The sequence below is a fragment of the Eptatretus burgeri genome, chromosome 6, assembly GCF_056783735.1.
Source record: "Eptatretus burgeri isolate ZD-2024b chromosome 6, Ebu_testis_v1, whole genome shotgun sequence".
In the NCBI taxonomy this organism is placed as follows: Eukaryota; Metazoa; Chordata; class Myxini; order Myxiniformes; family Myxinidae; genus Eptatretus; species Eptatretus burgeri.
Genome location: NC_140966.1, coordinates 22467832 through 22485342, shown reverse-complemented (window position 1 = coordinate 22485342; position 17511 = coordinate 22467832). Strand labels below are relative to the sequence as shown.

The 17511-nt window shown below is 40.1% G+C and overlaps 2 protein-coding genes across 2 annotated transcripts in view; one reads left to right on the top strand and one right to left on the bottom strand.

The window, feature by feature from the left end:
- The window catches only part of LOC147024396 (uncharacterized), an 86969-nt gene extending 85696 nt beyond the window's left edge, over nucleotides 1-1273 (top strand). Inside the window, 2 exon segments of the mRNA XM_085886919.1 lie at nucleotides 59-530; nucleotides 533-1273. Coding sequence (XP_085743045.1) covers nucleotides 59-530; nucleotides 533-1065 — 1005 coding nt within the window. The 3' untranslated portion in view covers nucleotides 1066-1273.
- The window catches only part of LOC147024395 (transmembrane protein 178B-like), a 312790-nt gene that overhangs the window by 176532 nt on the left and 118747 nt on the right, over nucleotides 1-17511 (bottom strand). The window lies entirely within an intron of this gene.

Below are 17511 nucleotides of genomic sequence, written 5' to 3'. Positions count from 1 at the left end.
CGATCACAGGTTTATAATTGAGGAGCTGAAAACATTTGGTGACTACAGTGCTGGAAACTTCATACATTGGACCAATCACCAGCTTCGAAGCTGCAAGTGGATGGACATTGTATGGGCCACCTACAGGGAGGGCTGCCTGAAGGATACTACTCACGAGAAGAGAGGGAAGGGCGTGAAAAAGAAAGTCACCCCACAGACAAAGCTGCCTGGAAACTTTGCTACATTCCTACAGGAGTCCAAGAACAAGGAAGAGCTGTTTGCTTTGCTGACAGAGGAAGTTACCGCCTATGAGTATCCAGTTGAGAAGGAAGTGTACATCACCTCTGGACAATCAGTTGTGTCCAAAGGCAGCAGTGAACCTATGCCAGCAACCGCTCATGAAGAGGCCGACTCCAGAATGTGCCTTCATATCGCAGATGCTTTACAAAAGGGTGCAAAGACTGTTATGGTCAGCACAGTGGATACAGATGTTGTGGTCATTCTGGCTGGCATATTCTTTGACCTTCTTGAGAAACATCCTGATGTTCAGCTGGGGTAGCATTTGGAAAAGGAAAACACTTCAGGTTCTACCACATCCACTCCCTCTGTGGTGAACTCGGTGAAGGGAAATCCAGAGCACTTCCATTCTTCCATGCCTTCACTGGGTCAGATACTACATCACAGTTCAATGGAAGGGCAAAAAAGTCATCTTGGGAGTCCTGGAGGGCATTTCCTACAGCTACTGAAGCCTTCCACTTCCCTATGCAGTATCCTTTCACACCAATGTCGGTTGAATCGCCTCTCTTCAAAGTCATAGAACAATTAACCTGCATTTTGTATGACAGCACAACCTCGTCTGAAAGCGTCAATGACCTGATGAAGAAACTCTTCCCACGCAAAGTACAAATGATGCAGAATCTCCCACCATCTCAGGCTGCTCTGATCCAGCACACAAACTGGAGTATATACCAAGCTAGCATCTGGTTTACGAGCCTGAAAACTGAACAGAATGTCCCTAGTCCTGATGCTTTCAGTTGGACTAATAATGACAACACATGGAAACCACTGTGGACAACAATACCATAGGCTGCAAAATGCTGCAGACAGCTCATCAAGTGTGGCTGTAAGGCTGAACCACTATGCTCAAGGAGATGCACATGCAGTAGTACAGGCTTGGAGTGCACAGCACTCTTTGAGTGCAGGGGAAGTTGCACTCGCTGAGTATGGAATGTAACTGATATCCTTAGCAGAACTCAATTGGTCAGTTTTATGTAAATTGTAACTAATAAGGGTTGGTGCATGAGTACAAAAGGTACTTTTTAAGCATGACTTACATTTTAACCTTGATCATATACATTATGACATCATTTGGATTTTTCTCACAGGTGGTGGTATTTTTCCCAACAGATAGTCATCACGTAAACCACATAATTATGAGTTTTTATGTAGTAAGATGTTGTAAACCGAGCTCAAACATTCTTTTTTTATCATTACATGCATGAATTCAGATACAGTTATAGAGGTACACTTACGTAAATTACGTCAATGCTGACAACTATAGGTGACAGTAAACCTTTTGCAAGTGTTCCCATGATGCACTATACCCTTAGAATAGTGTGTGATGGGAAGACTTGCAAAAGGTCTATCGTGGGATGGCATTTTATTAACTATGACGTCAGAAACAGTAACTGTAGCCAAACTGTAGTTAACAGTTTAGATAGTGCCTCATATTTATCTGATGAAAAATCTCTTGCAGCAGTATCCTCATAAGAAACATATTGAAAAAAAGGTCTAATTGTAAAATTACGTCAGCCTGGGATACAATGTGGCAGCCATTTTGAATTTATGCAAATAAGGAGTTGTCCAAATATTTTTCCAAGTTATCTTGTGTGGTTCTTTGTATTTAAACCTCCTAAATCACCCTTACATGCAATTTAGTAGTATTTATACGTGGTCAGAAATGCTATTCAGGTGGCCATTTTGGAAATTGGCGGCCATTTTGACCTGGACATGGCAGACTGGGCACCACCCTCTAATATGCTTCCATGGGACCCAAACAACCAGTGTGCAAAGTTTGTTGCTTTAATCCAGCGTGTCATGATTTTTTCGCTAAGCCACCGGACTATATGCCACTGAGTCTGGTATAATTGTGAATTGACCTCTGCCCTTTGCCTGGTTGAAAGGTTAGCCTAGAGATATGGACACTCACCTCGAAGCTGTCTAGCCTGGGTTCGAATCTCAGTCACCATGGTTCTTCGCATGCAGACATACAAACAATGTATACATACAAACAATGTATGTACCATTCCTCGGATGGATAGTAAACTGGGTGTCTCGTCTGCTGGCATCAGTTGGTGGTGTTAAAGATTCCACGGTGCTCTTCACAAAGAGTCGGTGAGCTATCGCCAGCACCCCGGCAGAATTAAAAATTATTGTTCTTTCCTAGATACAAAAGAAGAAGAACCATTGCCTTTCACACAAATAAAATATGCGTGGTCCCTTTCTGTTCCTTGTAGAGGGTCGCTGTCACTGATTGGCGACTTATCCTTCAAGTTTATTTCCTTTTCCGTAAAGACGCTGTGCACTTTTATTTTGCATATCCTGATTATGTTGTAAGAGTCCAAAATGGTAATTGCATCAGGAATTGCAGAAAGATATCAAAGATAAGGGGCCATGCAAGATATTTTAAAAATTTTGATCCCCCAACAACTTACACCTACACATCCCATTCCTCCACTCTCTTTGCAATCCAACCTCATATATTTTCTTCCCCTTCCTTTCCAACTTCCCTTTTTCCCTTATACTTCCCCTTTTCTTCCTCATCTTAATGTAATTTTCAATACCACCCCCTCCTCCAAGGCCCCCTTTCATAAATAATTGCACATAATGGTGTCGCTGTTGGTATGGTGAGGACCTAAGGGTGAGGGCACTGTCGTGGCATCTTGAAAATTGTGGATTAAAATCTGGATAAAGGCAGCAAGCAGTCTTAAGCTTTTGCATTCCAAGTTTCTGGAAATGAAGCCATTCGCAGGATAATTACAATCTCACTTTTGGACTGTTGGTTACACCCAGCTGGCTCCTAAAATGACCTTCAGTGAGGGGGTGATGTGCCCGCCATGCCTGGTCTGCTATTCATGTGATGCCGGTTTACGCATCATACACAACTCTCAATGCCCTTATGGCAACATGGAATGAGAACTAAAATGCTGGCTGTGTGTGCTTATTTTATTGCTTGCATGGCTGTGGCTAAATGTGGCCAATAGGGAGTCATTTCATTGCAGTTCTTATCGGTCTCCACTGCTGTTCAGGTGTCTCTTCATTGTAATTTGCTGTGGGTGTGCCTGTAATGTCCTGGAAGTACCTATTTTATTGCTTGCATTAGTGTGGCCACCTGCAGTGGTCACTCTGGTGCTCCAACATACAGTCGTGCGTCTGAATTTGTTAATTTTTGTGGATGGCATGCATGCTCCCTTTCTATTTCACACCTCATTTCCACTCCACACATCTTTTACACTCCACATCTCCTTCCCACTCCACATCTCCTTTTCACTCCAAACTCCCTTTAAACTTCACAGCTTCTTTTCACTCCACACTCCCTTTTCAGACCACACCTTATTTCTTTCTTTCCATTGCATGACTCTGTTTCATATTGCATCTTCAATTCCTGTATGGTACCTTGTCTTCTTATGACTTTGAAAAACTTCCACTTTATCAATACAGCTATTGTTGTTTTTTTTCTCAAGCATTAAATTGTAACCATGGGATCTATCTATGCTCTCTCTATCTATGGAAGTTGGCATCACACAAGGTAATGCATTGGTATAATTTATCTTTTTTTGTCTTTATTCATCACTTATTACCAAGGAAAAATCTTGTAATTTTGCAGATAACTCAATATTATGTTAAACTTTTCTCCATCCCATTGACAGAGTTGCAGTGGCTGCATCCTTCACAGCAGTACTTGAAACTAACAAAATCTGGTCTAATATGTGGAAAACAACTTTTAATCTATGCAAGGACAAATCGTTACAGTTCCTTTCTGCAAAGACCATCATGGAGACCAACCATGGAGGAAGTTCAGTACCTTGAACTCTTTTGTTCCACCATCACAAGTGTCTTGCCATGGGCACAGCATGTCTACAAGCTGGACAGTAAAGCCAAGCAAAAACTATGCATTCTATGCCAAACAAAAGCAAGTCACTTGAAGATGACGTCAGGTCAGTCTGGTCGACAGATGCGACCCAGATGCAAACTTTTGTCTGTGTCTAGGACTCTCAGCATTAATCTGTGGATTTCCATGTCAAGGTCATCAACATATTCTCAGAACTTGGGATTTCTTCAGACAGTATTTTCAATCATCATCCATGATGAACACTTGGGTATGTTGGAGGTCTCGACAAAATGTGTCTCCTGAGATTTAGCACTTGCAATCAAGAGTAATGGAAAGCAACATGTCACGAGGTTTTCAAAATATTCATTGCAGCCACAAATGGGTTTATCAATTGTCTGGTAACTGGTGAAGAAGCCTGGATTCTCTACTGGGATCTGGAAAGTCTGGTAACTGGTGAAGAAGCCTGGATTCTCTACTGGGATCCAAAAAGTCTGGTGACTGATGAAGAAACCTGAATTCTCTACTGGGATCCGGAACGTCTGGTGACTGGTGAAGAAGCCAAGATTCTCTCATGGGATCCGGAAAGTCTGGTAACTGGTGAAGAAGCCTGGATTCTCTACTGGGATCCAAAAAGTCTGGTGACTGATGAAGAAACCTGAATTCTCTACTGGGATCCGGAAGGTCTGGTGACTGGTGAAGAAGCCTAGATTCTCTCATGGGATCCGGAAAGTCTGGTAACTGGTGAAGAAGCCTGGATTCTCTACTGGGATCCAAAAAGTCTGGTGACTGATGAAGAAACCTGAATTCTCTACTGGGATCCGGAAGGTCTGGTGACTGGTGAAGAAGCCTAGATTCTCTACTGGGATCCGGAAAGTCTGGTAACTGGTGAAGAAGCCTGGATTCTCCAATGGTATCCTGAAACAAAATTGGAAGCCATGTTATGGAAGGAAGTTCAAGTGATCAATGACACCAACAAAATGGTACTCAACTCTCAGCCATCAAGATCATGATCAAAATTTTCTTGGATGTCAGTGAATCATTCGATTAAACTTCTCATTAACTCACCAAACTCCAATCAAATGGAATATTATGCCAGCCTTGTGCAAAATTGAGGCAGACAATTAAGAACTAAAGTTCGCTGAAGTCAACCAACAGTCACAGTCCACAGTCCACAGTGACACCTGTGTACAATGCCCATGTTACACAAAGCACCATGAGTGACTATGGCTTTGAGTAGCTGTATCATAAACCAGGAACAGATTGAACTTGGCTCCTAGTGACTCGACATGTTGCTGCGTTTGAGCCTGGGGAGTAACTGCTAAAATATCTCTGTCTGGGTTCTTCTTGACATCTTTGTTCTTTTTTCCTTTCATACTTCTTTCTAATTTTTCTCACAATTCTCTTTACTCATTCTAATTCTTGCTTTTCTTCTCTTTCATCTCTTTTACTTTCTATTTCTCTTTCATTGTCTATCTCTCAAAGGAGAAGTGAATTCTTGCAGAAATTTGTCTGTAAGGCTCACTTGGCTGCACCTGGATGGGTTTGAGGGTAGTGGAGTTGTGGCTGAAACCCGAATCCTATTCAGGTTCTTCCTGATGACTCATGTTTTCTCTTTACTTCTCCAGGTTCCTTCTTAGTTTTCCATTTGATTATGAGGTCCCTCCTGCGTGGCTGCTGATTCACTGACGACGGACTGGCTGAAGCAACCAAGACATGGCTAACGGAACAATACGAAACCTCTTTTTTACTGGCAAAGGCAGTTTTAAAGACAAATGGAGCATGTAAATTGACGTGTAGGGACACAACATTGCGAAATTTTTAAAAGGTTGGAATATGTTGGACTATTGCATCTCATTCCTATAAATTTTTTAACTTCCTTTGTATGTTACTTTCCAGCCATATCAATAACATATACAAGAGAACATACACGTTAACTTCCATCTTTGATTTCATGCAATTGGATGTATGTATGGTAAGAGATGTTGAGAACAAGATGAGAATGAAAAAAAATTGTACAACTTGGAAAGAGCACAACATATTGGGATGGGTTTTTATGAAAACAAAAAATAATTGGTGCATTGTCAGTCAGAGGCAAATTCTGCCGATAGGACATAAGGAAAAACCCAAAATCCAGAAAGTTCATCCACAGGAAGAAAAAGCACATGGATATTATCTGGACATTTAACTCCACTGTGCCAATCCAATGCTTTCAATGACTACAAGCTTCAAAAGAACATATAAATTGCAGGTAATGGCAAAGTAATGAAGAAAACGTATTTTTTTTAAGAACAAGCCCTTCTCAAACAAAACTATGTTGTTAAAGCGACTTTACCTTATACAAAGAATACTCATGCATGTTCAAACACAGTGGTGACCATCCTGAGACTCATATAACAACACTTAGACTCCTACCGTCTGGGTTTCAGTCATCGGTCTGATAAAATTATTCTGGATCTGTCCCACAGCTTAAGTCACAGTGTTATGATTTGGACAAGTTTTTCACTTATGCAAGCAAGCATCATTTATGCAAGATATCTAAGTTTTACCTACATATAATAAGTAGAAGGGAAACAACATAATTCGTTTTCCTACTAATATATGAGTACTTTGTTCATGAGATATGCACATTTGTTTTCACTATTCTACATGGATGTTATTTTAACACTTCTTCGTGAAAAAATATTCTGCAGTCATTCCTCTCAAATTATGTAAAAATAAAAAAAAAACAAGACAAAGTGACGCAGTATCGAGTTCACCTGTTTCACGTTCCCATTTCAACCCATTGCTCATGATGCTGATATCCCAAGTTCAAATCTCTTGTAAATTTATTTGTTCATCATTTACTAATATTATAATTAATGTCTAAAGTATGTTGACATCACCTCAAATGTTTGTTCTACATGGGATTTATGTAAAAGTTCCATAATGACACTTTGAGCCTTAAACCGTAATTTATTAAAATTAATCATCAAACTTAACTTGTGCACAGGTATTCCAAAAAGACCTGTACACATTTGGTTGTTAATTTATTTAGGACCACAAATGACACGATACCCTTTGTTTTATATGATATAGAAACTCATAAAGTTTTCCTTATTTTCACGTCTGGTGGTTTAATGGAAAAGAAAATGACGACTCCACAGGAGAAAGTTCAGTGCGTCGAATGGTTCATCAAGACGAGATCCAACATGCAAGTTCAGCATAATTTCTGCCCAAGGTATGGAAGGAATCCACCATCGCAGGCTACTCGTATCAGAGAATGATACAAGAGGTTTAAGGAGACTGGAAGTTGTCGGAAACAGAAAAGTACCGGTCGACCAAGCACAAGTGCAGCAGAACGTTGGATGAGTGCATGAATCATTTCAACAAAATCTCAGAAAATCAATTTGAAGTGCATCCAGAGAACTGGCACTACCAACCACAACTGTACATGGGATTTTGCTTAAACGACTGAAGTTGTATGCCTATAAGGTGCAGATTATGCAGGAACTCAAACCAAACGACAAACCCAAATGCAAGGCGTTTGCTTTGGAAATGCTCAGCCGCATAGAGGATGATGAAGATTACCTGCAAAAGGTCATGTTGACAGATGAAGCATGCTTTCATATATCAGGAAAGGCCAACCAGCATCATGTGAGGATCTGGGGCTCTGAAAACAGCCATGTGGTCATTGAACACTTACATGACAGTCCAAAGGTCAATGTGGGGAATCGCATTCTCTATGACTGCTTGGAGAAGCATATAAAGCAAAGGCTTGGGTCCGTTTTTCTTTGTGGAGGATACAGTGACCTCAACAATTTACATGAACATGTTGGAAGGATTCGCTTTCCCACAGATTGAAGACCTGCAACCCGATATCATTTTTCAACAGGACGATGCTCCCTCTCATTGGGCCTTAGTCGATCGAGCCATCCTGCATGAAATTTCCAGGTAACTGGATTGGCCGAGACGGACCAACCGCCTGGCCCCCACAATCACCGGACATAACCCACCTTGAGATTTTTTTTCTGTGAGGGTTTGTCAAAGATGTGTCTGCAACACCAATGTGGCAAACCTGCTGGATCTTTGTTCTCGGATCACAGTTGCATGCGCACTGGTGGACGCAAACATGCTGAGCCAAACATGGCAAGAACTCGTGTCCCGCCTTGATGTCCTGCGCACGACAAACAGAGCTCACATTGAAGTGTATTGATGGTGTACACAAAACTTTATGAGTTTCTGTATCATATAAAGCAAAGGGTATCATTTGTGTCATTTGTGGTTCTAAACATATTAACAACCAAAGTTGCCCAGGTCTTTTTGGAACATCCTCTATAACTACTTACATTTTTGTGCACAATATATACAGAAGATTTTTGTACATAATGATATTAAGGTTGTTATAAGGTTGAAAAAACACTTTGGAAATGTAGTGTGTGGAGTAAGTATATTCCAGTGAGGTATAAAGATAGAGATAGAGGCAGAAAGACACCTGGGAGGTTGAACAGGGAGATAAGGAATGCTATTTAATGACAAGTAGAAGGCATTTATGAGGCATAAAACAACAGGACTGGAATCAGACTCATATCAGTATGGGATTAAGCAGAGACTAGTAAAGAAAATAACTCTGCTATGAGAAGTTATTTTCTTTAAAAGGATATGAACAAAATTTTTTAACACAACAGCTAGGCAATCTTTAATTACGTAAGTAGTAAATAACCAGTAAGAGAAGTGTGGGCACATTGAGGAATAGCACAGGCAGATTGGTTAGTGATGAAAGTGAGACAGCAGGCTTATTAAACAGGTATTTGGCTTCAACATTTATGTGTAAACAGTCGGGGAAAATACCAATTGATGAGGGTATTTATATCAGCGGTGACAAAGGGCTTATCAAGGAGATCCAAGTAGGAGTGGAGGATGTTAAGAAGCAACAAGGAAATCTAAAAGTAGATAAGGGGGCCAGATAATATGCACCCGAGAGTATTGAGGGAAGTGGCTGAGCAGGTAAGCGAGATATTAACGGATATTTTCAATTGCTCACTGGAGTCAGGACAGGTACCGGAGGATTTGAGAGTAGCAAATGTAACACCATTATTTAAGAAAGGATCCAGAGAAGAATTGGGAAACGTTAGTTTGACCTCAATTGTGGGGAAGCTGTTGGAGACATTGATTAAGGACCAGATGAGGAACCATTTAAATAAATACAAACTAATTAAAGGCAGTCAGCATGGATATACTAAAGGGAGGTCATGTTTAGCAAATTTATTGGAGTTATATGAAGCAGTTTACGACTGCATGAATTCGGGAAGTGCAGTGGGTGTCTTATTTTGAGACTTTCAGATGTTTTTTTTTTAATGGAAATTGCTCCAAACTTGGTATGAAGCCACTTGAGATAAGAGACTACAGGAAAGTTAAATAAAGTTAAAGCAAAACAAATAGAATATAATAAAAAGAAATAAAGAGAAAAATAAGAAAAATACATCCTGGACAACCAGGAAAGTACTGAAAAGCATTCACAAAATAAGTGGTGGAAATGTCTCACCAGGGTGAGCAAACACCTTGAAATACAAGACAAAAATAAAAATAATAGAGACAGTTCAACTGCAAAAGTCTGGCCTAATAGGATAAAACTTCAAAGATGTAGGAAGTAACAATTGATATTTCTCTTGAAGCTGCATAGATCATAAGATGTCCGGAAGCACGTTACTGGAAATGAATTCCAAAGCGAGACAGCACGAGGGAAAAATTTGAATTAATGTACTAAATAGAAGGCTGTTGGCGAAGGTAAGGGCTTGTGGACTAACTGCTAGAGCATCCAGCTGGATTAGAAACTGGCTTAGTGATAGGAAACAGAGTGCTGTGAATGAAATGATTTCTGATTTGGTGGATGTAAGTAGTGGCGTACCTCAGGGATCAATTCTAGGTCCGCTCATATATATTCACTAGCGATACCCGTACACATGCACGGGATAGCAGTACAACATAGCTGGTAGCAGACGACAGACCGTACACGGGGAATGACAAAAATACGCATTGTGCAACATGCAAGTGGTACTATGGAACGCCAAGACTTCCCAAACATTGTCTGCATGTCCGCTAAGTGCCACAGCAATTTCATTGGGATCGTGTGACGGCGAGCCGAGTTTTTAGTGTGCAAGCTTGGTATTATAAGAGATAATCTACATCATTGATTTGGACATTAGGGTTAAGAGTCAGCATTCCAAGTTTGCAGATGACACTATACTTTGAAGTCAGGTAAACAGCAGGGAAGCGGGGGTAGACGACTGTTCCTCCATCTGTAAGCCTGTACATGTCAGTTTATGATCGAGGAGCAAATTATTTCAATTGAATGTTATATTTTGAACTCTAATCTGAACATGAATCGGAAAACAAACCTGATATTAAAAAGTACTTCGTCTGAATTTGTCCTGATCGCACATGCTGCCAAGAGAGGAGTGACATAATATTTTTTACTCTATCTGCCTATTGACCTATTGACAAATTGTGGCAGTCAAACAAAATTGAAAATCATTCCAAACAGGAAATTTTTAAGCATGTCATCATGACACAAACAGCAGACACGAAGAACTAATGTAATGTGTTTGATAGGTTGATTTAATATACATTGCAAAAATGGCAATAAAATGTTGTTGAAGTCCAGAATTAATTTATTTATACAACAATTAGAATCTTTATTACCTCCGCCAAAGAAGATGAAGGAGGTTATGTTTTCACCCCTGTCTGTCTGTCTGTTTGTTACTTGCAAAATCGAAGATTTTTCAAGTATACTGGGTAGTCGATTTTGTTATTCTGTCTATCTCTGACAGGTCACAATTCTAAACTGAACATCATGAACATTTTACCAAGTTGTAGAGATCGTCTCAACTGAGAAGCCTATTGATTATAAGGTCAAAGGTCATCTTGACGTCAAGTTTCTAAAATCATCATTTTTCATCCAATTGACTTGAAATTTGAATAAGATTTGCATATTGCATCACTGAATTGGGAAACCAACTATTTTTTTAGGCCAAAATGTCAAAGGTCAACTCAAGGTCAAACTTCTAAAATCATCAAATTTCATTTGAAATATCGTCAATTTTCAACTGATTTATATTACCTGAAAATTAAGCAGCAATTGCATCATGCATGACTGAATTTGGAAACCAACTATTTTTGAGGTCAAAAGTTCAAAGGTCAACTCAAGGTCAAACCTCTAAAATCATCAATTTCAATCTGAAAAATAATAAATTTTCATCCGATTGACCTGAGATTTGTCCATTTCATTAAGATTAAAATTGACAATCTTAATCAATTTCATGTAGCCATGGCAACCTCTGGAGAGGGGAATACATTTTGCAAGTATCGTGCTCCACATGACGTCTTTTTCTTATCACTTACAAAATCTAAGATTTTTCAAGTATATTGATCAGTCGATTTTGTTATTCATTCTGTCTGTTTGTCTGTCTGTCTGTCTCTTTGTTGCCTACAGGTCACAATTTTAAACCGATATTCACGAAACTAAACCACATGGTAGAGTTTGTCATAAGGAAGAAGCCTATTGTTTTTGAGGTCAAAAGGTAAGCATAGGCCATAGTTCAACAACATACAGAGGTGAGATTTCTAAAATCCTCAATTTTCATCCGATTCACTTGAAATTTGAAGAGGATTTATATTTCAGGTCATTGAATTCAACTAGCCAATTATTTTTGAGGTAAATCTCGACAATTTCATGTATCCATGGTCAACATAGGCCAAAGGTCAACAACTTCGGTAAGATTTCTAAAATTCTCAATTTTCATCCGAATGACTTGAAATTTTAAGAGGATTTTTTTCAGGTCACTGAATTCAATGAGCCAAATATTTTTGAGGTCAACATGGACTAAAAGGTCAACATAGGCCAAAGGTCAACAACAAAGGTGGTATTTCTAAAATCCTCAATTTTCATCCGATTGATTTGAAATTTCAAGAGGATTTATATGTTAGGTCATTGAATTCAACTAGCCAATTATTTTGGAGGTCAACATGGACCAAAAGGTCAATATAGGCCAAAGGTCAACAACTAAGGAGGTATTTCTGAAATCCTCCATTTTCATCTCATTGACTTGAAATTTGAAGAGGATTTGCATATGAGGTCACTGAATTCAACCACCAATCATTTTGAGGTCAACAGAGGCCAAAAGGACAATATAGGCTGAATTTCTAAAATTGTAAATTTTCATCCGATTGACTTGAAATTTGAAGAGGAGTTGCATATTTGGTCACTGAATTCAACCACCAATAAATTTTGAGGTCAAATTTGTTTTATGGATTTTGCAAGTGTCATGCTCTGCATGATGTCTTCTTGTTATTCTGTGTGTTTGTCTGTCTGTTTGTTGCCTACAGGTCACAATTTTAAACCGATATTCATAAAACTTCACTACATGGTATAGTTTGTCATAAGGAAGAAGCCTAATGTTTTGAGGTCAATATGTCAAGGTAAATAGGTCAAACTACAGGTCAATAGGTCAAAAGGTCAACATCAGCCAAAGGTTAGCAACTTTGGTGAGATTTCTAAAATCCTCAATTTTCATCAGATCGACCTGAAATTTGAAGAGGATTTATATTTCAGGCCACTGAATTCAGAGCCAATTATTTTTGAGATCAACATGGACTAAAAGGTCAACATCGGCCAAATTTCTAAAATTGTCAATTTTCATCCGATTCACTTGAAATTTGAAGAGGAGTTGCACATTTGGCCATTGAATTCAACCACCAATTATGTTTGAGGTCAAATTTGTTTGATGGATTTTGCAAGTATTGTGCTCTGCATAATGTTGGCTTCTTGTTTGTTTGTTTTTCTGTATGCAGGATATCTCAAAAAGTTGTAGACAGATCCAAATGAAATTTTGTGGACAGGTTGGGCATGTGGCAAGGACAAACTGATTATATTTTTATGAAGCTCTGGATCCAGATCCGGCGGCTCGAAGTTTTTAAGCGATTCTTTACCATTGAGAGAGAGAGAGGGACAAAAACTATATATAGCATGATGTCTCAAAAAATTGTGGATGGATTCAGACGAAACTTGATGGACATGTTGGGTGTGTAACAAGGATGAATTGATTCGATTTTGGTGAAGTTCTAAATGTGGATCTGGATACGAGAATTATTTAATTCTTAAAGTGATTCTTCACCATTGAGAGAAAGGGCCAAAAACGATATATGGCACGATATCTCAAAAAGTTGTGGAAGGATTTGGACGACGCTTGGTGGACAGGAAGTGTGTGCGACAAGGACGAATTTATTCGATTTTGTTAAAAGATCCGCAACCGGATCCGGCCTATCAGTGGATTATTCCATAAGCATCACACAACGGCCAATCAGAACGAGCTTTCAGGACTATTGCAATTGTGAACGCGGTGTATTACCACTGTACAATCGGCGTTGTACCTCTCACTCTGTTACTTATTTATTTGTTTTTCCGATAGTCATGACTTCAATTTTTAGTGACAAAAGATCCAATTTGCACTAATCCGGATTCGGCTACTAGAATTTTTTTTAAGCGATTCTTCACCATCGAGAGATAGGGCAAGAAAAACATCATATTTCAAAAATGTGTTGTGCCCGATATGTTCTCATGGGCCAGTCATTACGTGGCATTGTTATGCACTCCACCAAGTACCCTTCCAGTTTTATTTAAATTTAATTACATACTTCAACACTGTAGAAAAGCCTGGTGTTGGCTTCGCGATGAGGGTGGTGGCTTGGGATCCTAGGGTCCTGAGTTCGAGCCCCATTTGCCACTGAATTAACACCAGGGGGTTGACTCAGCCTGTCATCCTTCTGCGGTCAGCGAAATGAGCACCTGTATACTGGTAATAGGGGCACTGCATCAGCGGCATAGCTGCACCCCGAACCAATGACGCAACCAGCAGCCAAAAAGGCAGCATACGATGGGAACACTGCAGAACACTAATCGCCTTCTTGTCACTTCCAAAAACCTCCAGTTTTGCAGTACTTGGCTATGTTAAATAGGGTGGTTGAAAAGTGTGGTGTCTAAGCCTGCTTCAACAGCACTCAACTTCTGGAAGTTTTTGAAAACGATTTTTAATTTTGTTTTTTATTGGAGCATATTCTTAAACACTGTGCAGGATATTGTGTTGTATGAACTCTCTAGTTGTGGAATTAATAGTGACAGGACCAGGGGTCACAGCTAAAGAGTAATGAGCAGAGTTAAGATGACATTACGTCAGTGGTGTTTCACTCAGAAATTAGTTACCCTGCTCACATGAAGCGAAAAGCAGAGTTAAGCAATTGGTTCACTTATGTCTGTCCATCCATCCACAAACGTCAGTTTATGATTGAGGAACAACTTAATTTGAATGTTATATTTTGAACACAAATCGGAACACAAATCTGAAAAATTGGCTAAAAGCAGCTCAGTCTCTTCACTTTATAGGCCTGCCAATCAGCCATGATCTCTCCTTGGACTACCATATAGCAAACAAAGGCAGTAACAGAACTAGCATCCCCTATTGTTCCAAGTCATTCCTGGATAAATCAGAACTTCTTCAGCATTCAAAGCCTTTGATTGGAAGGTGTTTTACTGTCTAATCAAAGTGTGTGTATGTGTGTGTGTGTGTGTGTGTGTGTGTGTGTGTGTGTGTATGTGTGTATGTGTGTATGTGTGTATGTGTGTGTGTGTGTGTGTGTGTGTGTGTGTGTGTGTGTGTGTGTGTGTGTGTGTGTGTGTGTGTGTGTGTGTGTGTGTGTGTGTGTGTGTCGTTGGTTGTTATCTCCATCGAGATGACGATTCATGGACAAAGCTGTGAGGTTTTCTTGTTACCTCCACCACCGAGGGTGGACGGATGGAGGTTGCGTTTTCACCCCCGTCTGTTTGTCTGTGAGCAGGATATCTCAAAATGTTATCGACAGATTCGGACGAAATTTGGTGGACAGGTTGGGTTTGTGACAAGGCCAAATTGATTCGATTTTGGTGAATATCCGGATCCGGATCCAGACACTAGAATTTTGTAAGTGATTCTTCACCATTGAGAGATAAGGCCAAAAATGTGTAGCATGATATCTCAAAAAGTTTGGATGGATTATGAGATTATGACAAAACTTGGTGGATGAGTTGTGTCGGTGAAAAAAGACAAGCCAATTCGATTTGGGTTAATGCCTGGATGCAGATCCTGCCAATCAGTGGGAAAGAAATGTAGAAAACGTAGTTTTAGGTCTCTGGAAGATAAATGTGTCCTTAAGGGGGTTGAGGATGCATGTGGGAAAATAGGGCAGTTGGAGTGAGACCTGAAGAAATGTAAAGAACTGCATGTTCACCAACCTGCCTTCAATGAAAGAGAGAGGCAGACCCTGAGATTCAGCCTCCTGTCATGAGACATCTTGCCTTCCTGGATCCATGATTGGCTATGAAGCATTGCATGCTTTCCACATGAGTTAAGCCTCCCTTTATAATAACAGAATAGACTTCCTATCAAGGCTAATACTGGTTTGATCATTAATTCCTCTCAAGCAAATTACAGCAAGCCGAATCCTTACGAAACCTCTCATTAAACTGTTATGCATTTAACATTACATTCTGAGGTGTGTTGCTATGTGCTATGGTTCACTGATGTGGATGTTCTTAGCAAGAATCAGCGTTCACATTTATCTGAATGTAATTCCCTGTGGGCATCAACTGATTCAAGCTGAGAGTCCAACTTATTTATTAGTCAAAAAATGGTTCAGATCCAGATCCGGCCTTTCAGTGGGATATAAAACATAAACTGTTCAGCTTGGCGGAGGTATGTGCTCCACCGAGTGCCGTTCTGGTCTTATCGACATTCATTCAGGACTGACAAGGTAGCTCAAAGACCGTACATCTGCCTTTAGTTTTGAAATGTTGACTTGATTTACATTAGAATAGAATTGGACTCAAAGCTGCCTTCCAGGTGCTTGGCAAGAAGGATGATGCATCATAACACACAGTCCTTTTAGAGTTGACATTAAGGTACCTGTCCCATCTGATAACATTCACTTGTCATCCCACCACTGCCATAAAAAAAGGTTGGTTATTGTTTGCCAATCCAATCCAAGTCCACATACCCTTTTAAGAACAATAGTGCTGCCGAAGTCCTTTGGCAGGGAACACAATGGCTACTTTGCTATTGCCTTTCTCAGCAGTAATCACGGGAGGAACTTGGAATTTGGCGAGGGTACTGGCACACAATGGCCATCTGTTGTGAAAGACATCATGGGATATTTAACATACACTCGTGAATACTAGCAGACAGGACACACAGCTTGACATCCCTCTGAAGGACGGCATACTTATTGATGCATTACAGTGACACCTTACTTACGTAGCATGACAGTGACACTCTACTTTACAATATAATTGGGTTGGGAATGAAACAGACTCGACAACTCAACGACGACTATGCTACCTCTGGACTATCTTGTCAACTTTGATATTCAGACCCTGGCCAAATCTTTAATTTATTGGAATATACCCAGAGAGGAGGATATGGAGACCACCAAGTGGTAATATCCACAAAAACATAATGATACTTAAATATGCCAAAGTGATATCCTAACACAGTAATAGGGGAACAGACAAGACATTTCATTAAAGTCAACACACTAAGGCTGCCAAGCATGTTCTTTTAATTTTATTTTATTTTACAATGACAAAGGTTAATGGAAGAATTTTAACTTGAATTATGGGAAGGACAATTATGACACTAAACAAATAAACAAGGTTTTGCACCAGTGGTGTTTTATGCAAGATGAGGTAAGTGCTCTGATCCAATGTCAACAAGTATGGCTTTAACATCTCCAAGCAACGATAATGCATTTCTATAGAAGATTTATTGTCGAGAGAGGGTAAAGTGAGTGCATGTTGCTCACAGAATGTGTCCTCCCAAATATGATAATGTTATGTTGTTGGGAGGTAGGAGGTGTGGTGGGTCAGAGATATAATTGTTAGTTTAGCACAATTCCGTTCATGGTAAGGATTTGGAATCATTATGTGTATGTTTAGAGTTAAGTTGTCCTTCGTGCGACCACTGGGGTGGGGGAGAGGACAGTGCTGTCCAAATTTAACAGTTAGAGAAAGGGTAAGGACGTCTCGTTTGGTGTTTCCCCTTGTCTTAGACGAGATCGGGTATGGGGGAGGCTGTCATTATGGCCATTCTTGACCAGACTGCTACATCAGAGCCGACAATTGCCTGTGTGGCAGCCTCTGTGCATGTGTGCGAATTGCATGCATACAAGTATATGGAGTCTCCACTGACTCTTGAGCGAGTGCAAGGGCCACTTTTGCAGACACATCCGTGGTCGAAATAATTGGCTGCCACCATTGGTGTAAGCAGTGAGGTTGGGTGCCATCTTGAGATGGGCCTGCGCAGTTATGGGGGGGGGCAGGGCAGGGGAGCTTCGTTTGCTGAGAGACACTCAAATGAGAT